We start from the raw sequence: 23,449 nt of genomic DNA on the forward strand, positions 1-23,449 counted from the left end.
GACCAGGCTATTCTCTGTGCATCTCTCTCTCTCCAGCTGAACTCTCACCTCTCAAACAGTTCAGAGACCAGGCTGTGCATCTCTCTCTCTCCAGCTGAACTCTCACCTCTCAAACAGTTCAGAGACCAGGCTGTGCATCTCTCTCTCTCCAGCTGAACTCTCACCTCTCAAACAGTTCAGAGACCAGGCTGTGCATCTCTCTCTCTCCAGCTGAACTCTCACCTCTCAAACAGATCAGAGACCAGGCTATTCTCTGTGCATCTCTCTCTCCAGCTGAACTCTCACCTCAAACAGATCAGAGACCAGGCTGTGCATCTCTCTCTCCAGCTGAACTCTCACCTCTCAAACAGATCAGAGACCAGGCTGTGCATCTCTCTCTCTCCAGCTGAACTCTCACCTCTCAAACAGTTCAGAGACCAGGCTGTGCATCTCTCTCTCTCCAGCTGAACTCTCACCTCTCAAACAGTTCAGAGACCAGGCTGTGCATCTCTCTCTCTCCAGCTGAACTCTCACCCCTCAAACAGATCAGAGACCAGGCTGTGCATCTCTCTCTCTCCAGCTGAACTCTCACCTCTCAAACAGTTCAGAGACCAGGCTGTGCATCTCTCTCTCTCCAGCTGAACTCTCACCTCTCAAACAGTTCAGAGACCAGGCTGTGCATCTCTCTCTCTCCAGCTGAACTCTCACCTCTCAAACAGATCAGAGACCAGGCTATTCTCTGTGCATCTCTCTCTCTCCAGCTGAACTCTCACCTTGCAAACAGATCAGAGACCAGGCTGTGCATCTCTCTCTCTCCAGCTGAACTCTCACCTCTCAAACAGATCAGAGACCAGGCTGTGCATCTCTCTCTCTCCAGCTGAACTCTCACCTCTCAAACAGTTCAGAGACCAGGCTATTCTATGTGCATCTCTCTCTCTCCAGCTGAACTCTCACCTCTCAAACAGATCAGAGACCAGGCTGTGCATCTCTCTCTCTCCACCTGAACTCTCACCTCTCAAACAGTTCAGAGACCAGGCTGTGCATCTCTCTCTCTCCAGCTGAACTCTCACCTCTCAAACAGTTCAGAGACCAGGCTGTGCATCTCTCTCTCTCCAGCTGAACTCTCACCTCTCAAACAGATCAGAGACCAGGCTGTGCATCTCTCTCTCTCCAGCTGAACTCTCACCTCTCAAACAGTTCAGAGACCAGGCTATTCTCTGTGCATCTCTCTCTCTCCAGCTGAACTCTCACCTCTCAAACAGTTCAGAGACCAGGCTGTGCATCTCTCTCTCTCCAGCTGAACTCTCACCTCTCAAACAGTTCAGAGACCAGGCTGTGCATCTCTCTCTCCAGCTGAACTCTCACCTCTCAAACAGTTCAGAGACCAGGCTGTGCATCTCTCTCTCTCCAGCTGAACTCTCACCTCTCAAACAGTTCAGAGACCAGGCTGTGCATCTCTCTCTCTCCAGCTGAACTCTCACCTCTCAAACAGATCAGAGACCAGGCTATTCTCTGTGCATCTCTCTCTCTCCAGCTGAACTCTCACCTCTCAAACAGTTCAGAGACCAGGCTGTGCATCTCTCTGTCTCCAGCTGAACTCTCACCTCTCAAACAGATCAGAGACCAGGCTGTGCATCTCTCTCTCTCCAGCTGAACTCTCACCTCTCAAACAGTTCAGAGACCAGGCTGTGCATCTCTCTCTCTCCAGCTGAACTCTCACCTCTCAAACAGTTCAGAGACCAGGCTGTGCATCTCTCTCTCTCCAGCTGAACTCTCACCTCTCAAACAGTTCAGAGACCAGGCTGTGCATCTCTCTCTCCAGCTGAACTCTCACCTCTCAAACAGTTCAGAGACCAGGCTGTGCATCTCTCTCTCTCCAGCTGAACTCTCACCCCTCAAACAGATCAGAGACCAGGCTGTGCATCTCTCTCTCTCCAGCTGAACTCTCACCTCTCAAACAGTTCAGAGACCAGTCTATTCTCTGTGCATCTCTCTCTCTCCAGCTGAACTCTCACCTCTCAAACAGTTCAGAGACCAGGCTATTCTCTGTGCATCTCTCTCTCCAGCTGAACTCTCACCCTCAAACAGATCAGAGACCAGGCTGTGCATCTCTCTCTCCAGCTGAACTCTCACCTCTCAAACAGTTCAGAGACCAGTCTATTCTCTGTGCATCTCTCTCTCCAGCTGAACTCTCACCTCTCAAACAGTTCAGAGACCAGGCTATTCTCTGTGCATCTCTCTCTCCAGCTGAACTCTCACCTCTCAAACAGTTCAGAGACCAGGCTGTGCATCTCTCTCTCTCCAGCTGAACTCTCACCTCTCAAACAGTTCAGAGACCAGGCTGTGCATCTCTCTCTCTCCAGCTGAACTCTCACCTCTCAAACAGTTCAGAGACCAGGCTGTGCATCTCTCTCTCCAGCTGAACTCTCACCTCTCAAACAGATCAGAGACCAGGCTATTCTCTGTGCATCTCTCTCTCTCCAGCTGAACTCTCACTCGCAAACAGATCAGAGACCAGGCTGTGCATCTCTCTCTCCAGCTGAACTCTCACCTCTCAAACAGATCAGAGACCAGGCTGTGCATCTCTCTCTCCAGCTGAACTCTCACCTCTCAAACAGTTCAGAGACCAGGCTGTGCATCTCTCTCTCCAGCTGAACTCTCACCTCTCAAACAGTTCAGAGACCAGGCTGTGCATCTCTCTCTCTCCAGCTGAACTCTCACCCCTCAAACAGATCAGAGACCAGGCTGTGCATCTCTCTCTCCAGCTGAACTCTCACCTCTCAAACAGTTCAGAGACCAGTCTATTCTCTGTGCATCTCTCTCTCTCCAGCTGAACTCTCACCTCTCAAACAGTTCAGAGACCAGGCTATTCTCTGTGCATCTCTCTCTCTCCAGCTGAACTCTCACCCCTCAAACAGATCAGAGACCAGGCTGTGCATCTCTCTCTCTCCAGCTGAACTCTCACCTCTCAAACAGTTCAGAGACCAGGCTATTCTCTGTGCATCTCTCTCTCCAGCTGAACTCTCACCTCTCAAACAGTTCAGAGACCAGGCTGTGCATCTCTCTCTCTCCAGCTGAACTCTCACCTCTCAAACAGTTCAGAGACCAGGCTGTGCATCTCTCTCTCTCCAGCTGAACTCTCACCTCTCAAACAGTTCAGAGACCAGGCTGTGCATCTCTCTCTCCAGCTGAACTCTCACCTCTCAAACAGTTCAGAGACCAGGCTGTGCATCTCTCTCTCTCCAGCTGAACTCTCACCTCTCAAACAGTTCAGAGACCAGGCTGTGCATCTCTCTCTCCAGCTGAACTCTCACCCCTCAAACAGATCAGAGACCAGGCTGTGCATCTCTCTCTCTCCAGCTGAACTCTCACCTCTCAAACAGTTCAGAGACCAGTCTATTCTCTGTGCATCTCTGTGCATCTCTCTCTCCAGCTGAACTCTCACCTCTCAAACAGTTCAGAGACCAGGCTATTCTCTGTGCATCAAACTCTCTCTCTCCAGCTGAACTCTCACCCTCAAACAGATCAGAGACCAGGCTGTGCATCTCTCTCTCTCCAGCTGAACTCTCACCTCTCAAACAGTTCAGAGACCAGTCTATTCTCTGTGCATCTCTCTCTCCAGCTGAACTCTCACCTCTCAAACAGTTCAGAGACCAGGCTATTCTCTGTGCATCTCTCTCTCCAGCTGAACTCTCACCTCTCAAACAGTTCAGAGACCAGGCTGTGCATCTCTCTCTCTCCAGCTGAACTCTCACCTCTCAAACAGTTCAGAGACCAGGCTGTGCATCTCTCTCTCTCCAGCTGAACTCTCACCTCTCAAACAGTTCAGAGACCAGGCTGTGCATCTCTCTCTCTCCAGCTGAACTCTCACCTCTCAAACAGATCAGAGACCAGGCTATTCTCTGTGCATCTCTCTCTCTCCAGCTGAACTCTCACCTCGCAAACAGATCAGAGACCAGGCTGTGCATCTCTCTCTCCAGCTGAACTCTCACCTCTCAAACAGATCAGAGACCAGGCTGTGCATCTCTCTCTCCAGCTGAACTCTCACCTCTCAAACAGTTCAGAGACCAGGCTGTGCATCTCTCTCTCTCCAGCTGAACTCTCACCTCTCAAACAGTTCAGAGACCAGGCTGTGCATCTCTCTCTCTCCAGCTGAACTCTCACCCCTCAAACAGATCAGAGACCAGGCTGTGCATCTCTCTCCAGCTGAACTCTCACCTCTCAAACAGTTCAGAGACCAGGCTGTGCATCTCTCTCTCCAGCTGAACTCTCACCCCTCAAACAGATCAGAGACCAGGCTGTGCATCTCTCTCTCCAGCTGAACTCTCACCTCTCAAACAGTTCAGAGACCAGTCTATTCTCTGTGCATCTCTCTCTCTCCAGCTGAACTCTCACCTCTCAAACAGTTCAGAGACCAGGCTATTCTCTGTGCATCTCTCTCTCTCCAGCTGAACTCTCACCCTCAAACAGATCAGAGACCAGGCTGTGCATCTCTCTCTCCAGCTGAACTCTCACCTCTCAAACAGTTCAGAGACCAGGCTATTCTCTGTGCATCTCTCTCTCCAGCTGAACTCTCACCTCTCAAACAGTTCAGAGACCAGGCTGTGCATCTCTCTCTCTCCAGCTGAACTCTCACCTCTCAAACAGTTCAGAGACCAGGCTGTGCATCTCTCTCTCTCCAGCTGAACTCTCACCTCTCAAACAGTTCAGAGACCAGGCTGTGCATCTCTCTCTCTCCAGCTGAACTCTCACCTCTCAAACAGTTCAGAGACCAGGCTGTGCATCTCTCTCTCTCCAGCTGAACTCTCACCCCTCAAACAGTTCAGAGACCAGGCTGTGCATCTCTCTCTCCAGCTGAACTCTCACCTCTCAAACAGATCAGAGACCAGGCTATTCTCTGTGCATCTCTCTCTCTCCAGCTGAACTCTCACCTCGCAAACAGATCAGAGACCAGGCTGTGCATCTCTCTCTCTCCAGCTGAACTCTCACCTCTCAAACAGATCAGAGACCAGGCTGTGCATCTCTCTCTCCAGCTGAACTCTCACCTCTCAAACAGTTCAGAGACCAGGCTATTCTCTGTGCATCTCTCTCTCCAGCTGAACTCTCACCTCTCAAACAGTTCAGAGACCAGGCTGTGCATCTCTCTCTCTCCAGCTGAACTCTCACCTCTCAAACAGTTCAGAGACCAGGCTGTGCATCTCTCTCTCTCCAGCTGAACTCTCACCCCTCAAACAGTTCAGAGACCAGGCTGTGCATCTCTCTCTCTCCAGCTGAACTCTCACCCCTCAAACAGATCAGAGACCAGGCTATTCTCTGTGCATCTCTCCCTCTCCAGCTGAACTCTCACCTCTCAAACAGTTTAGAGACCAGGCTATTCTCTGTGCATCTCTCTCTCACCAGCTGAACTCTCACCTCTCAAACAGTTCAGAGACCAGGCTGTGCATCTCTCTCTCTCCAGCTGAACTCTCACCCCTCAAACAGATCAGAGACCAGGCTGTGCATCTCTCTCTCTCCAGCTGAACTCTCACCCCTCAAACAGTTCAGAGACCAGGCTGTGCATCTCTCTCTCTCCAGCTGAACTCTCACCCCTCAAACAGTTCAGAGACCAGGCTGTGCATCTCTCTCTCTCCAGCTGAACTCTCACCTCTCAAACAGTTCAGAGACCAGGCTGTGCATCTCTCTCTCTCCAGCTGAACTCTCACCCCTCAAACAGATCAGAGACCAGGCTATTCTCTGTGCATCTCTCTCTCTCCAGCTGAACTCTCACCTCTCAAACAGTTCAGAGACCAGGCTGTGCATCTCTCTCTCTCCAGCTGAACTCTCACCTCTCAAACAGTTCAGAGACCAGGCTGTGCATCTCTCTCTCTCCAGCTGAACTCTCACCTCTCAAACAGATCAGAGACCAGGCTGTGCATCTCTCTCTCTCCAGCTGAACTCTCACCTCTCAAACTTGGCGAGTACGTCAGCCACGATGACTCTACTCTCCACAGCTCGGTCCGTAGTGTTGTTGTGTTGAAACAGGGAAAACATGTTTCTACTGTCCTCCATGGCCAGGCCTCGGATCAACTTCTCCACCACCTGGGGACAGGCAGGACAGAGGGACATTAACACATCTGACTAAACCTCACCACCTGGGGACGGAGGGACATTAACACATCTGACTAAACCTCACCACCTGGGGACAGAGGAACATCTGACTAAACCTCACCACCTGGGGACAGAGGGACATTAACACATCTGACTAAACCTCACCACCTGGGGACAGGCAGGACAGAGGGACATTAACACATCTGACTAAATCTCACCACCTGGGGACAGAGGGACATTAACACATCTGACTAAACCTCACCACCTGGGAACAGGCAGGACAGAGGGACATTAACACATCTGACTAAACCTCACCACCTGGGGACGGGCAGGACAGAGGGACATTAACACATCTGACTAAACCTCACCACCTGGGGACAGAGGGACATTAACACATCTGACTAAACCTCACCACCTGGGGACAGAGGGACATTAACACATCTGACTAAACCTCACCACCTGGGGACAGAGGGACATTAACACATCTGACTAAACCTCACCACCTGGGGACAGAGGGACATTAACACATCTGACTAAACCTCACCACCTGGGGACGGGCAGGACAGAGGGACATTAACACATCTGACTAAACCTCACCACCTGGGGACAGGCAGGACAGAGGGACATTAACACATCTGACTAAATCTCACCACCTGGGGACAGAGGAACATTAACACATCTGACTAAACCTCACCACCTGGGGACAGAGGGACATTAACACATCTGACTAAACCTCACCACCTGGGGACAGAGGGACATTAACACATCTGACTAAACCTCACCACCTGGGGACAGAGGGACATTAACACATCTGACTAAACCTCACCACCTGGGGACAGAGGGACATTAACACATCTGACTAAACCTCACCACCTGGGGACGGGCAGGACAGAGGGACATTAACACATCTGACTAAACCTCACCACCTGGGGACAGGCAGGACAGAGGGACATTAACACATCTGACTAAACCTCACCACCTGGGGACAGGCAGGACAGAGGGACATTAACACATCTGACTAAACCTCACCACCTGGGGACAGGCAGGAAAATCTAAGCTTGAGAGCTAGCATATTGATTTCATTTCATTTGCGATTTTCATGAATAGTTATCGTTGCGTTATGGTAATGAGCTTGAGGCTGTATTCACGATCCCGGATCCGGGATGGCTCGTCGCAACAGGTTAACACATCTGACTAAACCTCACCACCTGGGAACAGCAAAGCATTGTATATACTGTATTTTTACAGCTACTACTCCTTGTGGAAAACATACTTTTTATAGTATAATCAACAGAACTGGACATAGGACAGAACAGCGTAGTTTAGATGTGGACATGTCAGAGCAACGCAGCATAGTTACCTCTCCAGCGGTGGTGTGTGAGTTGATGGAGATCTTGCAGGACCCTCCTCCGTGGCAGTAGACCGTAGTAGTCATTTCCTGCCTGGTCAGTAAGGCTACGATCTCCTCCTGAGACGGTACAAAGTCCCTGACCTTGGTCCTCTTCAGAGACTCACCTATGAAATGGGCAAACATGTCCACCTCTGTTCCAGGAAACTGCTCCTTCACCCTGGAGAAGAACAGACAGAGGGTCACGGAGGTGTAGAGGATGAGCAAATCAACGTTACTGATGACATACTGTCCAGTTTACCCATCCATACAAATCAATCACAGAAAATACGGCTATTTATACTACAAGCTATAGGAAGGTAGCACATTCTGCTGACTAGGAGCTATAGGAAGGGAGCACATTCTGCTGACTAGGAGCTATAGGAAGGGAGCACATTCTGCTTCCTACAAGCTATAGGAAGGGAACACATTCTGCTGACTAGGAGCTATAGGAAGGGAACACATTCTGCTGACTAGGAGCTATAGGAAGGGAACACATTCTGCTGACTAGGAGCTATAGGAAGGAGCACATTCTGCTGACTAGGAGCTATAGGAAGGGAGCACATTCTGCTGACTAGGAGCTATAGGAAGGGAGCACATTCTGCTTCCTACAAGCTATAGGAAGGGAACACATTCTGCTGACTAGGAGCTATAGGAAGGGAACACATTCTGCTGACTAGGAGCTATAGGAAGGGAACACATTCTGCTGACTAGAAGCTATAGGAAGGTAGCACATTCTGCTGACTAGGAGCTATAGGAAGGAGCACATTCTCTGACTGAGCTATAGGAAGGAGCACATTCTGCTTCCTACAAGCTATAGGAAGGGAACACATTCTGCTGACTAGAAGCTATAGGAAGGGAACACATTCTGCTGACTAGGAGCTATAGGAAGGGAACACATTCTGCTGACTAGAAGCTATAGGAAGGGAACACATTCTGCTTCCTACAAGCTATAGGAAGGGAACACATTCTGCTGACTAGGAGCTATAGGAAGGGAGCACATTCTGCTTCCTACAAGCTATAGGAAGGGAGCACATTCTGATTCCTACAAGCTATAGGAAGGGAGCAATTTCTGCTTCCTACAAGCTATAGGAAGGGAACACATTCTGCTGACTAGGAGCTATAGGAAGGGAACACATTCTGCTGACTAGGAGCTATAGGAAGGGAACACATTCTGCTGACTAAGAGCTATAGGAAGGGAACACATTCTGCTGACTAGAAGCTATAGGAAGGGAACACATTCTGCTTCCTACAAGCTATAGGAAGGGAACACATTCTGCTTACTAGAAGCTATAGGAAGGGAACACATTCTGCTGACTAGAAGCTATAGGAAGGGAACACATTCTGCTGACTAGAACCTATAGGAAGGGAACACATTCTGCTGACTAGAAGCTGTAGGAAGGGAACACATTCTGCTGACTAGAAGCTATAGGAAGGGAACACATTCTGCATGCGGCTCAGCATCTTTCTAAGGACTCAGGAAAGGAGCGTGACTGAAGGAGGGGTGGTGAGTGTAGCGTTCAGTCTGGTTCTAGAAGAGTCTTGCCTTCTGAAGGAGGGGTGAACTAAAGGAGGAGAGTGACTGAAGGACAGGGGTGGAGTAGGACAAGAATTGGTCCCTGGTATTTTATCCACACCAGCCCACATCACTGCGTGTGCTGCCAATTCACCAAGACCCACTTTCATTTTACCAGATCATGTTTTTAAACAAATACAATATATGAAAACAGCATTGAGTTATTGACAGAGCCTTGTTCTGTTCAATGGTCTCTACCTAGATAGTAGTCGAAATACACCAATCCATGTTGTTGACTTAGAAAGAAAGGGAAAGGGAAAGGGAAGGGGAAAGGGAAAGGGAAGGGAAAGGGAAGGGAAAAGGAAGGGGAAAGGGGAAAGGGGAGGGAAAGGGAAGGAAAAGGAAAGGGAAAGGAAAGGGAAAGGGAAAGGAAAAGGAAAGGAAAAGGAAAGGGGAAGGAAAGGAAAAGGAAAGGGAAAGGAAAGGGAAAGGGAAAGGGAAGGGAAAGGGAAGGGAAAGGGAAGGGGAAAGGAAAAGGGAAGGGAAAGGGAAGGAAAAGGAAAGGGAATGGGAAAGGAAAGGGAAAGGAAAAGGGAAGGGAAAGGGAAAGGAAAAGGGAAGGGAAAGGAAAGGAAAAGGAAAAGGGAAAGGGAAAGGGAAGGGGAAGGGAAGGGGAAAGGAAAAGGGAAGGAAAAGGGAAGGAAAAGGAAAGGGAAAGGGAAGGGGAAGGGAAGGGGGAAGGGGAAGGGAAGGGGAAAGGAAAAGGGAAGGGAAAGGGAAGGAAAAGGAAAGGGAAAGGGGAAAGGGAAGGGGAAGGGAAGGGGAAAGGAAAAGGGAAGGGAAAGGAAAAGGGGAAGGGGAAAGGAAAAGGGGAAAGGGGAAGGGGAAAGGAAAAGGGGAAGGGAAAGGAAAAGGGGAAGGGAAAGGGAAGGCAAAGGGAAGGGAAAAGGGAAGGGAAACGGAAGGGAAAGGGAAAGGGAAAGGGAAGGGAAAGGGAAGGGAAAGGGAAAGGGGAAAGGGAAGGGGAAGGGGAAAGGGAACGGAAAAGGGAAGGGAAAGGGGAAAGGAAAGGGGGATACCTAGTCAGTTGACAAACTGAATGCCTTCAACTGAAATGTGTCTTCCGCAACCCGAATATAGAGAGTTGAGAAAAATATTTACACCGACAGAAAGCTGAAACCCTCCTCTCTTCAACAAGGACAAGGGGACGAAGCTTCCAAAGCTGTTTTCCCCGCAATTGCATTTTGTAGGTAAAAGTACCTTTTGAGGTGGAACTTGAGGTAACGCAGGATGCCCCGGCTGGGCAGGAAGGTACAGCTCATACAGGTGAGGAGGTGCCAGTGGGCACGATTGGCCGAGCTGTTGGGCTGTGGCACATGATTGGTCTGCTTGATGAGCTGACAGTAGACCTCGTCTCGGAGCAGCCGCAGGTCGTGGCAGGTCTGGAGGATGCCCTGGATGATCGGGACCGGATCAGACACAGCCTCCATCTCCTGTAGAGAGTTGAAGATCTTCACTGCCTCATCCTGCAGGCTGGCATAGCCCTTCTCCTTTTGGACTGGGGGTGGGGAGAGGTGGAGAGGGGGAGAGCAAGAGAGAGAGAGAGAAAGGAAGAGTTATGGTGGTCACTGCTTTATGCATTTCATTCCTATCAAAATGGTTAATACAACTGCTGTCAAATACATGAGACCCTTTGCTCCACAAGGAGTTAAAAGAAGTAAATCAAGTCCTTGCAGTATAAAATATAAACTAGCTGTAATAAGTCCCTCCAGGGTCTCACGGTGGATGTTGACCTCCCCGTAAGGCAGGGGCAGCAGGGGGGAGTGGAGGGGGTGCTGGGTATATCTGAGGATAGGGTTCCTCCAGTACGTCTGTTCTACAGCCTCCACGTTCATACTGCTCTCCTGGGGGGAAAGGTCAGAGGTCAGAGGAATGTCTCAAGTTCCTTCATCATCACTAGCATCTCCTGAGCCTGGTCCCTCTCTATGTAGACAACAATATAACAATGGCAGATTGAGATCACAAACAGATCTGACATAAAATGACCACATCTCAGTATGCAGGCTGGTGATTGGCTGTACCTTGATGTCCCTGATGAGTTGCTGTGTGGGTGTCTCTATGGGAACCTTGCTGTCGACAGCCCCCTGTATGGCCGACGCCCAGCGCATAGCCTCGTTCAGTAGTTTGGTGTAGAGGTGGTACGAGTGTTTACGGCCGTGGACGATAATGCACCAGTAACCTGGGGGTGGGGGAGACAGGAAGGAAGGAAGTTTAAGAGGTGGTACGAGTGTTTACGGCCGTGGACGATAATGCACCAGTAACCTGGGGGTGGGGGAGACAGGAAGGAAGGAAGTTTAAGAGGTGGTACGAGTGTTTAACGGCCAGGAAGGAAGGACGATAATGCACCAGTAACCTGGGGGTGGGGGAGACAGGAAGGAAGGAAGTTTAAGAGGTGGTACGAGTGTTTACGGCCGTGGACGATAATGCACCAGTAACCTGGGGGTGGGGGAGACAGGAAGGAAGGAAGTTTAAGAGGTGGTAGACAGTGTTTACGGCCGTGGACGATAATGCACCAGTAACCTGGGGGTGGGGGAGACAGGAAGGAAGGAAGTTTAAGAGGTGGTACGAGTGTTTACGGCCGTGGACGATAATGCACCAGTAACCTGGGGGTGGGGGGGGAGACAGGAAGGAAGGAAGTTTAAGAGGTGGTACGAGTGTTTACGGCCGTGGACGATAATGCACCAGTAACCTGGGGGTGGGGGAGACAGGAAGGAAGGAAGTTTAAGAGGTGGTACGAGTGTTTACGGCCGTGGGACGATAATGCACCAGTAACCTGGGGGTGGGGGAGACAGGAAGGAAGGAAGTTTAAGAGGTGGTGCGAGTGTTTACGGCCGTGGACGATAATGCACCAGTAACCTGGGGGTGGGGGAGACAGGAAGGAAGGAAGTTTAAGAGGTGGTGCACCAACCTGGGGGTGGGGGAGACAGGAAGGAAGAGCTGGGCGAGTGTTTACGTAACCGTGGACAGGAAGGAATAATGCACCAGTAACCTGGGGTGGGGGAGACAGGAAGGAAGGAAGTTTAAGAGGTGGTACGAGTGTTTACGGCCGTGGACGATAATGCACCAGTAACCTGGGGGTGGGGGAGACAGGAAGGAAGGAAGTTTAAGAGGTGGTACGAGTGTTTACGGCCGTGGGACGATAATGCACCAGTAACCTGGGGGTGGGGGAGACAGGAAGGAAGGAAGTTTAAGAGGTGGTACGAGTGTTTACGGCCGTGGACGATAATGCACCAGTAACCTGGGGGTGGGGGAGACAGGAAGGAAGGAAGTTTAAGAGGTGGTACGAGTGTTTACGGCCGTGGACGATAATGCACCAGTAACCTGGGGGTGGGGGAGACAGGAAGGAAGGAAGTTTAAGAGGTGGTACGAGTGTTTACGGCCGTGGACGATAATGCACCAGTAACCTGGGGGTGGGGGAGACAGGAAGGAAGGAAGTTTAAGAGGTGGTACGAGTGTTTACGGCCGTGGACGATAATGCACCAGTAACCTGGGGGTGGGGGAGACAGGAAGGAAGGAAGTTTAAGAGGTGGTACGAGTGTTTACGGCCGTGGACGATAATGCACCAGTAACCTGGGGGGGGGAGACAGGAAGGAAGGAAGTTTAAGAGGTGGTACGGTTGAGTGTTTACGGCCGTGGACGATAATGCACCAGTAACCTGGGGGTGGGGGAGACAGGAAGGAAGGAAGTTTAAGAGGTGGTACGAGTGTTTACGGCCGTGGACGATAATGCACCAGTAACCTGGGGGTGGGGAGACAGGAAGGAAGGAAGTTTAAGAGGTGGTACGAGTGTTTACGGCCGTGGACGTTAATGCACCAGTAACCTGGGGGTGGGGGAGACAGGAAGGAAGGAAGTTTAAGAGGTGGTACGAGTGTTTACGGCCGTGGACGATAATGCACCAGTAACCTGGGGGTGGGGGAGACAGGAAGGAAGGAAGTTTACGTAGAAAAGTCTGGGGCTGCATCACAAAACAAATGGCCCCCTATTTCCTAGCTCACTATTTTGACACATACTGAGTGACTCAAGGAGCATTAAAGCAATGTATATATATATATATATATATATATATATGATATGGTAGACAGACTCATTCTTGCTGGAATGCGTTAGCCTGGTCCCGGATGTGTTTGTGTTGTCTTGACAACATTGAACACTTCCTATTCTCAGTCTCTACCTACCGGTGTCCTTGAAGACCTTCTCGTCGGGCTGGACCACAGAGCAGAGACTGTTGAGGACCAGGGTCCCCAGCTTGGACACACTGCGCTCTGAAGACTTGTAGTAGTCCAGAGAGTTAGAGGTCAATACAAACCATCTCTTCTTCAGCTTCAGACTAGTGCTCTTAGCCCTTATCTCCTTGTGAAGCCAACCTGGGAAGAGAGAGAGAAGGACACTAAGGTTATATCCAGTACTGAGAACAGACAACAAACTGACTGTAAGGTAAGGTAAACAATTATAGAGTAAATTGGCAGATCTACATTTACATTTAAGTCATTTAGCAGACGCTCTTATCCAGAGCGACTTACAAATTGGTGCTTTCACCTTATGACATCCAGTGGAACAGCCACTTTACAATAGTGCATCTAAATCTTTTAAGGGGGAGAAGGATTACTTTATCCTATCCTAGGTATTCCTTAAAGAGGTGGGGTTTCAGGTGTCTCCGGAAGGTGGTGATTGACTCCGCCTTCCGGATAATCTTATTCAAAAGGATCATTCCACTTTATGCTCTAGTGCTGCCCAGTGTAACATCACCTTAAAGACACCATACAGGACGTATGGACCCAGTGTAACATCACCTTAAAGACACCATACAGGACGTATGGACCCAGTGTAACATCACCTTAAAGACACCATACAGGACGTATGGACCCAGTGTAACATCACCTTAAAGACACCATACAGGACGTATGGACCCAGTGTAACATCACCTTAAAGACACCATACAGGACGTATGGACCCAGTGTAACATCACCTTAAAGACACCATACAGGACGTATGGACCCAGGTACGTATGGATAAGAATGGACCCAGTGTAACATCACCTTAAAGACACCATACAGGACGTATGGACCCAGTGTAACATCACCTTAAAGACACCATACAGGACGTATGGACCCAGGTACGTATGGATGAGAATGGACCCAGTGTAACATCACCTTAAAGACACCATACAGGACGTATGGACCCAGTGTAACATCACCTTAAAGACACCATACAGGACGTATGGACCCAGGTACGTATGGATAAGAATGGACCCAGTGTAACATCACCTTAAAGACACCATAAAGGTACGTATGGATACAGGTACGTATGGATAAGAATGGACCCAGTGTAACATCACCTTAAAGACACCATACAGGACGTATGGACCCAGGTACGTATGGATAAGAATGGACCCAGTGTAACATCACCTTAAAGACACCATACAGGACGTATGGACCCAGGTACGTATGGATAAGAATGGACCCAGTGTAACATCACCTTAAAGACACCATACAGGTACGTATGGACCCAGGTACGTATGGATAAGAATGGACCCAGTGTAACATCACCTTAAAGACACCATACAGGTACGTATGGACCCAGGTACGTATGGATAAGAATGGACCCAGGTACGTATGGATAAGAATGGACCCAGGTACGTATGGATAAGAATGGACCCAGGTACGTATGGATAAGAATGGACCCAGGTACGTATGGATAAGAATGGACCCAGGTACGTATGGATAAGAATGGACCCAGTGTAACATCACCTTAAAGACACCATATAGGACGTATGGACCCAGGTACGTATGGATAAGAATGGACCCAGGTACGTATGGATAAGAATGGACCCAGGTACGTATGGATAAGAATGGACCCAGTGTAACATCACCTTAAAGACACCATACAGGACGTATGGACCCAGGTACGTATGGATAAGAATGGACCCAGTGTAACATCACCTTAAAGACACCATACAGGTACGTATGGACCCAGGTACGTATGGATAAGAATGTACCCAGGTACGTATGGATAAGAATGGACCCAGGTACGTATGGATAAGAATGGACCCAGGTACGTATGGATAAGAATGGACCCAGGTACGTATGGATAAGAATGGACCCAGGTACGTATGGATAAGAATGGACCCAGTGTAACATCACCTTAAAGACACCATACAGGTACGTATGGACCCAGGTACGTATGGATAAGAATGGACCCAGGTACGTATGGATAAGAATGGACCCAGGTACGTATGGATAAGAATGGACCCAGGTACGTATGGATAAGAATGGACCCAGGTACGTATGGATAAGAATGGACCCAGGTACGTATGGATAAGAATGGACCCAGGAATACGTATGGATAAGAATGGACCCAGGTACGTATGGATAAGAATGGACCCAGGTAACGTATGGATAAGAATGGACCCAGGTACGTATGGATAAGAATGGACCCAGGTACGTATGGATAAGAATGGACCCAGGTACGTATGGATAAGAATGGACCCAGTGTAACATCACCTTAAAGACACCATACAGGACGTATGGACCCAGGTACGTATGGATAAGAATGGACCCAGGTACGTATGGATAAGAATGGACCCAGTGTAACATCACCTTAAAGACACCATACAGGACGTATGGACCCAGTGTAACATCACCTTAAAGACACCATATGGATAAGAATGGACCCAGGTACGTATGGATAAGAATGGACCCAGGTACGTATGGATAAGAATGGACCCAGTGTAACATCACCTTAAAGACACCATACAGGACGTATGTACCCAGGTACGTATGGATAAGAATGGACCCAGTGTAACATCACCTTAAAGACACCATACAGGTACGTATGGACCCAGGTACGTATGGATAAGAATGTACCCAGGTACGTATGGATAAGAATGGACCCAGGTACGTATGGATAAGAATGGACCCAGGTACGTATGGATAAGAATGGACCCAGGTACGTATGGATAAGAATGGACCCAGTGTAACATCACCTTAAAGACACCATACAGGTACGTATGGACCCAGGTACGTATGGATAAGAATGGACCCAGGTACGTATGGATAAGAATGGACCCAGGTACGTATGGATAAGAATGGACCCAGGTACGTATGGATAAGAATGGACCCAGGTACGTATGGATAAGAATGTACCCAGGTACGTATGGATAAGAATGGATAAAGTAATCCTTCTCCCCCCCCCCTTAAAAGACCTAGATGCACTATTGTAAAGTGGCTGTTCCACTGGATGTCATAAGGTGAAAGCACCAATTTGTAAGTCGCTCTGGATAAGAGCGTCTGCTAAATGACTTAAATGTAATGTAAATGTTAAATGTATGGATAAGAATGGACCCAGGTACGTATGGATAAGAATGGACCCAGGTACGTATGGATAAGAATGGACCCAGGTACGTATGGATAAGAATGGACCCAGGTACGTATGGATAAGAATGGACCCAGGTACGTATGGATAAGAATGGACCCAGGTACGTATGGATAAGAATGGACCCAGGTACGTATGGATAAGAATGGACCCAGGTACGTATGGATAAGAATGGACCCAGTGTAACATCACCTTAAAGACACCATACAGGACGTATGGACCCAGGTACGTATGGATAAGAATGGACCCAGGTACGTATGGATAAGAATGGACCCAGTGTAACATCACCTTAAAGACACCATACAGGACGTATGGACCCAGGTACGTATGGATAAGAATGGACCCAGGTACGTATGGATAAGAATGGACCCAGTGTAACATCACCTTAAAGACACCATACAGGACGTATGGACCCAGGTACGTATGGATAAGAATGGACCCAGGTACGTATGGATAAGAATGGACCCAGGTACGTATGGATAAGAATGGACCCAGTGTAACATCACCTTAAAGACACCATACAGGACGTATGGACCCAGGTACGTATGGATAAGAATGGACCCAGTGTAACATCACCTTAAAGACACCATACAGGTACGTATGGACCCAGGTACGTATGGATAAGAATGTACCCAGGTACGTATGGATACAGGTACGTATGGACCCATGTACGTATGGATAAGAATGGACCCATGTACGTATGGATAAGAATGGACCCAGGTACGTATGGATAAGAATGGACCCAGGTACGTATGGATAAGAATGGACCCAGGTACGTATGGATAAGAATGGACCCAGGTACGTATGGATAAGAATGGACCCAGGTACGTATGGATAAGAATGGACCCAGGTACGTATGGATAAGAATGGACCCAGTGTAACATCACCTTAAAGACACCATACAGGTACGTATGGACCCAGGTACGTATGGATAAGAATGGACCCAGGTACATATGGATAAGAATGGACCCAGGTACGTATGGATACAGGTACGTATGGATAAGAATGGACCCAGTGTAACATCACCTTAAAGACACCATACAGGTACGTATGGATAAGAATGGACCCAGGTACGTATGGATAAGAATGGACCCAGGTACGTATGGATAAGAATGGACCCAGGTACGTATGGATAAGAATGGACCCAGGTACGTATGGATAAGAATGGACCCAGGTACGTATGGATACAGGTACGTATGGACCCAGGTACGTATGGATAAGAATGGACCCAGGTACGTATGGATAAGAATGGACCCAGGTACGTATGGATAAGAATGGACCCAGGTACGTATGGATAAGAATGGACCCAGGTACGTATGGATAAGAATGGACCCAGGTACGTATGGATACAGGTACGTATGGATAAGAATGGACCCAGGTACGTATGGATACAGGTAAGAATGGTGCATGTACTCCTGAGGTGCTGACCTGTTTCACCCTCTATAACCACTGTGATTATTATTTGGCCCTGCTGGTCATCTATAAACGTTTGAACATCTTGAAGAACAATCTGGCCTTAATGGCCATGTACTCTGATAATCTCCATCTGGCACAGAAGAGGACTGGCCACCCCTCAGAGCCTGGTTCCTCTCTACCCAGTACAGCCAGAAGAGGACTGGCCACCCCTCAGAGCCTGGTTTCTCTCTACCCAGTACAGCCAGAAGAGGACTGGCCACCCCTCAGAGCCTGGTTCCTCTCTACCCAGTACAGCCAGAAGAGGACTGGTCACCCCTCAGAGCCTGGTTCCTCTCTACGTTTCTTCCTAGGTTCTGGCCTTTCTAGGGAGTTTTTCCTAGCCAACGTGCTGCACCTGCATTGCTTGCTGTTTGGGGTTTTAGGCTGGGTTTCTGTATAGCACCTTTTTTAAAATTAAATTGCTAACTTTATTTATCTAGGCAAGTCAGTTAAGAACAAATTCTTATTTTCAATGACGGCCTAGGAACAGTGGGTTAACTGCCTGTTCAGGGGCAGAACGACAGATTTGTACCTTGTCAGCTCTAACCACTAGGCCTGCCACCCCATCTGCTGTGACATCTGCTGATGTAAAAAGGCTTTATAGATTGATTGATTGATTGAGTTACGTATGGATATGAATGGATACAGGTATGTATGGGTATGAATGGATACAGGTATGTATGGATACAGGTAAGTATGGGTATGAATGGATACAGGTATGAATGGATACAGGTAGGTATGGATAAGAATAGATACAGGTATGTATGGGTAAGCATGGATACAGGTATGTATGGGTATGAATGGATACAGGTATGTGTGGGTATGAATGGATACAGGTATGTATGGGTATGAAGGGATACAGGTATGAATGGATACAGGTATGTATGGATACAGGTATGAATGGATATGAATGGATACAGGTATGAATGGATACAGGTATGTATGGGTATGAATGGATACAGGTATGAATGGATACAGGTATGTATGGGTATGAATGGATACAGGTATGAATGGATACAGGTAGGTATGGATAAGAATAGATACAGGTATGTATGGATATGAAGGGATACAGGTATGTATGGATATGAAGGGATACAGGTATGTGTGGGTATGAATGGATACAGGTATGTATGGGTAAGCATGGATACAGGTATGTATGGATATGAAGGGATACAGGTATGAATGGATACAGGTAGGTATGGATAAGAATAGATACAGGTATGTATGGGTAAGCATGGATACAGGTATGTATGGGTATGAATGGATACAGGTATGTATGGGTATGAATGGATACAGGTATGTGTGGGTATGAATGGATACAGGTATGTATGGATATGAAGGGATACAGGTATGTATGGATATGAAGGGATACAGGTATGTGTGGGTATGAATGGATACAGGTATGTATGGGTAAGCATGGATACAGGTATGTATGGATATGAAGGGATACAGGTATGAATGGATACAGGTAGGTATGGATAAGAATAGATACAGGTATGTATGGGTAAGCATGGATACAGGTATGTATGGGTATGAATGGATACAGGTATGTATGGGTATGAATGGATACAGGTATGTGTGGGTATGAATGGATACAGGTATGTATGGGTATGAAGGGATACAGGTATGAATGGATACAGGTATGTATGGATACAGGTATGTATGGGTATGAATGGATACAGGTATGAATGGATACAGGTATGTATGGGTATGAATGGATACAGGTATGAATGGATACAGGTATGTATGGATACAGGTATGTATGGATACAGGTATGTGTGGGTATGAATGGATACGGGTATGAATGGATACAGGTATGAATGGATACAGGTATGTATGGGTATGAAGGGATACAGGTATGTATGGGTATGAATGGATACAGGTATGAATGGATACCGGTATGTATGGATACAGGTATGTGTGGGTATGAATGGATACGGGTATGAATGGATACAGGTATGAATGGATACAGGTAGGTATGGGTATGAATGGATACAGGAATGAATGGATACAGGTATGTATGGGTATGAAGGGATACAGGTATGTATGGATACAGGTAAGTATGGGTATGAATGGATACAGGTATGTATGGGTATGAATGGATACAGGTATGAATGGATACAGGTAAGTATGGGTATGAATGGATACAGGTATGTATGGATACAGGTAGGTATGGGTATGAATGGATACAGGTATGAATGGATACAGGTAAGTATGGGTATGAATGGATACAGGTATGTATGGGTATGAATGGATACTGGTAAGTATGGGTAAGAATGGATAGAGGTATGTATGGATACAGGTATGTATGGGTATGAATGGATACAGGTAAGTATGGGTATGAATGGATACAGGTAAGTATGGGTATGAATGGATACAGGTATGTATGGGTAAGAATGGATACAGGTAAGTATGGGTATGAAGGGATAAAGGTAAGTATGGGTAAGAATGGATACAGGTAAGTATGGGTATGAAGGGATAAAGGTAAGTATGGGTATGAATGGATACAGGTATGTATGGGTATGAATGGATACAGGTAAGTATGGGTATGAAGGGATACAGGTAAGTATGGGTATGAATCAGTGGAGGCTGCTGAGGGGAGGACGGCTCATAATAATAACGGAGGGAATTATAAATGGGATCAAACACATGTAAACCATCTTTCAAAAACAAGGACATTTCAACGTGACCCCAACCTTTTGAACGGCAGTGTAGAGGTCACTAACCTCTGACCAGGAAGTCCTGTCCGTCTATCCTGGCGTCTCCTTTAGGCTTCTGCAGCAGGCCGATCCAGTGGTGCATCTCTTCAGGCATCTCAGTGTTGCAGTGGATCACACGGTTAGCAGTGATGATGACAAACGAGTTGGGTCTGTCAGGGTTGTCTGACGCGCACACAGAGTCGATCAGTCCAACATCCACAGTTCCCTGTTTCACAATATTGGCATATCGTCAAACAACATGAACACATGTCTGTAACTCCTAGACCGACCGACAGACAGTTGTTGTCACTGTTAGTTTAATAATTGTTACAGTGCCTTGCGAAAGTATTCGGCCCCCTTGAACTTTGCGACCTTTTGCCACATTTCAGGCTTCAAACATAAAGATATAAAACTGTATTTTTTGTGAAGAATCAACAACAAGTGGGACACAATCATGAAGTGGAACGACATTTATTGGATATTTCAAACTTTTTTAACAAATCAAAAACTGAAAAATTGGGCGTGCAAAATTATTCAGCCCCCTTAAGTTAATACTTTGTAGCGCCACCTTTTGCTGCGATTACAGCTGTAAGTCGCTTGGGGTATGTCTCTATCAGTTTTGCACATCGAGAGACTGACATTTTTTCCCATTCCTCCTTGCAAAACAGCTCGAGCTCAGTGAGGTTGGATGGAGAGCATTTGTGAACAGCAGTTTTCAGTTCTTTCCACAGATTCTCGATTGGATTCAGGTCTGGACTTTGACTTGGCCATTCTAACACCTGGATATGTTTATTTTTGAACCATTCCATTGTAGATTTTGCTTTATGTTTTGGATCATTGTCTTGTTGGAAGACAAATCTCCGTCCCAGTCTCAGGTCTTTTGCAGACTCCATCAGGTTTTCTTCCAGAATGGTCCTGTATTTGGCTCCATCCATCTTCCCATCAATTTTAACCATCTTCCCTGTCCCTGCTGAAGAAAAGCAGGCCCAAACCATGATGCTGCCACCACCATGTTTGACAGTGGGGATGGTGTGTTCAGGGTGATGAGCTGTGTTGCTTTTACGCCAAACATAACGTTTTGCATTGTTGCCAAAAAGTTCAATTTTGGTTTCATCTGACCAGAGCACCTTCTTCCACATGTTTGGTGTGTCTCCCAGGTGTGTCTCCCAGGTTTAAACAACACTTTTTATGGATATCTTTAAGAAATGGCTTTCTTCTTGCCACTCTTCCATAATGGCCAGATTTGTGCAATATACGACTGATTGTTGTCCTATGGACAGAGTCTCCCACCTCAGCTGTAGATCTCTGCAGTTCATCCAGAGTGATCATGGGCCTCTTGGCTGCATCTCTGATCAGTCTTCTCCTTGTATGAGCTGAAAGTTTAGAGGGACGGCCAGGTCTTGGTAGATTTGCAGTGGTCTGATACTCCTTCCATTTCAATATTATCGCTTGCACAGTGCTCCTTGGGATGTTTAAAGCTTGGGAAATCTTTTTGTATCCAAATCCGGCTTTAAACTTCTTCACAACACTATCTCGGACCTGCCTGGTGTGTTCCTTGTTCTTCATGATGCTCTCTGCGCTTTTAACGGACCTCTGAGACTATCACAGTGCAGGTGCATTTATACGGAGACTTGATTACACACAGGTGGATTGTATTTATCATCATTAGTCATTTAGGTCAACATTGGATCATTCAGAGATCCTCACTGAACTTCTGGAGAGAGTTTGCTGCACTGAAAGTAAAGGACCTGAATAATTTTGCACGCCCAATTTTTCAGTTTTTGATTTGTTAAAAAAGTTTGAAATATCCAATAAATGTTGTTCCACTTCATGATTGTGTCCCACTTGTTGTTGATTCTTCACAAAAAAATACAGTTTTATATCTTTATGTTTGAAGCCTGAAATGTGGCAAAAGGTCGCAAAGTTCAAGGGGGCCGAATACTTTCGCAAGGCACTGTATATGGTAACGTGATATTTAGTATAGTTTTATCTAAAAAGGATCACTTTTAATATTTCACTAGTTGTATTCCTCCCCTTCCTCCTCTGAGGAGCCTCCACTGATGTGACAGAGGTGATACTGACCACAGCGTTCTTGGGGTTGGCCTGCTCATGATGTATCTCCATCAGCTGGTCTGGACTGGCACTCTGGACACGACTCAGCACGTTGAACCAGCCACTGGAGGGAGAGAGAGAGGGGGGTTGGTTCCACAGAGCAATACACTGGTGGACCACTAGGGGTAATACAACACTGGGGGACCACTAGGGGTAATATAACACTGGTGGACCACTAGGGGTAATACAACACTGGTGGACCACTAGGGGTAATACAACACTGGGGGACCACTAGGGGTAATACAACATCTATACAACACTGGTGGACCACTAGGGGTAATAGAACATCTATACAACACTGGTGGACCACTAGGGGTAATACAACACTGGTGGACCACTAGGGGTAATACAACACTGGGGGACCACTAGGGGTAATACAACATCTATACAACACTGGTGGACCACTAGGGGTAATAGAACATCTATACAACACTGGTGGACCACTAGGGGTAATACAACACTGGTGGACCACTAGGGGTAATACAACACTGGGGGACCACTAGGGGTAATACAACATCTATACAACACTGGTGGACCACTAGGGGTAATACAACATCTATACAACACTGGTGGACCACTAGGGGTAATACAACACTGGGGGACCACTAGGGGTAATACAACATCTATACAACACTGGTGGACCACTAGGAGTAATACAACATCTATACAACACTGGTGGACACTAGGGGTAATACAACATCTATACAACACTGGTGGACCACTAGGGGTAATACAACACTGGTGGACCACTAGGGGTAATACAACACTGGTGGACCACTAGGG

At 47.6% G+C, this 23,449-nt stretch overlaps 1 protein-coding gene across 1 annotated transcript in view; it reads right to left on the reverse strand.

Moving 5' to 3' along the window:
* The window catches only part of LOC115127140 (unconventional myosin-X-like), a 322,940-nt gene that overhangs the window by 20,071 nt on the left and 279,420 nt on the right, over positions 1 to 23,449 (reverse strand). Inside the window, exons 29-36 of the mRNA XM_065016386.1 lie at positions 22,637 to 22,730; positions 20,582 to 20,780; positions 13,205 to 13,393; positions 11,051 to 11,208; positions 10,750 to 10,873; positions 10,230 to 10,527; positions 7,427 to 7,634; positions 5,921 to 6,057 (exon numbers count right to left, since the gene is read on the reverse strand). Coding sequence (XP_064872458.1) covers positions 5,921 to 6,057; positions 7,427 to 7,634; positions 10,230 to 10,527; positions 10,750 to 10,873; positions 11,051 to 11,208; positions 13,205 to 13,393; positions 20,582 to 20,780; positions 22,637 to 22,730 — 1,407 coding nt within the window. The remainder of the gene's footprint in view (positions 1 to 5,920; positions 6,058 to 7,426; positions 7,635 to 10,229; positions 10,528 to 10,749; positions 10,874 to 11,050; positions 11,209 to 13,204; positions 13,394 to 20,581; positions 20,781 to 22,636; positions 22,731 to 23,449) is intronic.

This window comes from Oncorhynchus nerka, linkage group LG3 (genome assembly GCF_034236695.1).
Source record: "Oncorhynchus nerka isolate Pitt River linkage group LG3, Oner_Uvic_2.0, whole genome shotgun sequence".
Taxonomy (NCBI): Eukaryota; Metazoa; Chordata; class Actinopteri; order Salmoniformes; family Salmonidae; genus Oncorhynchus; species Oncorhynchus nerka.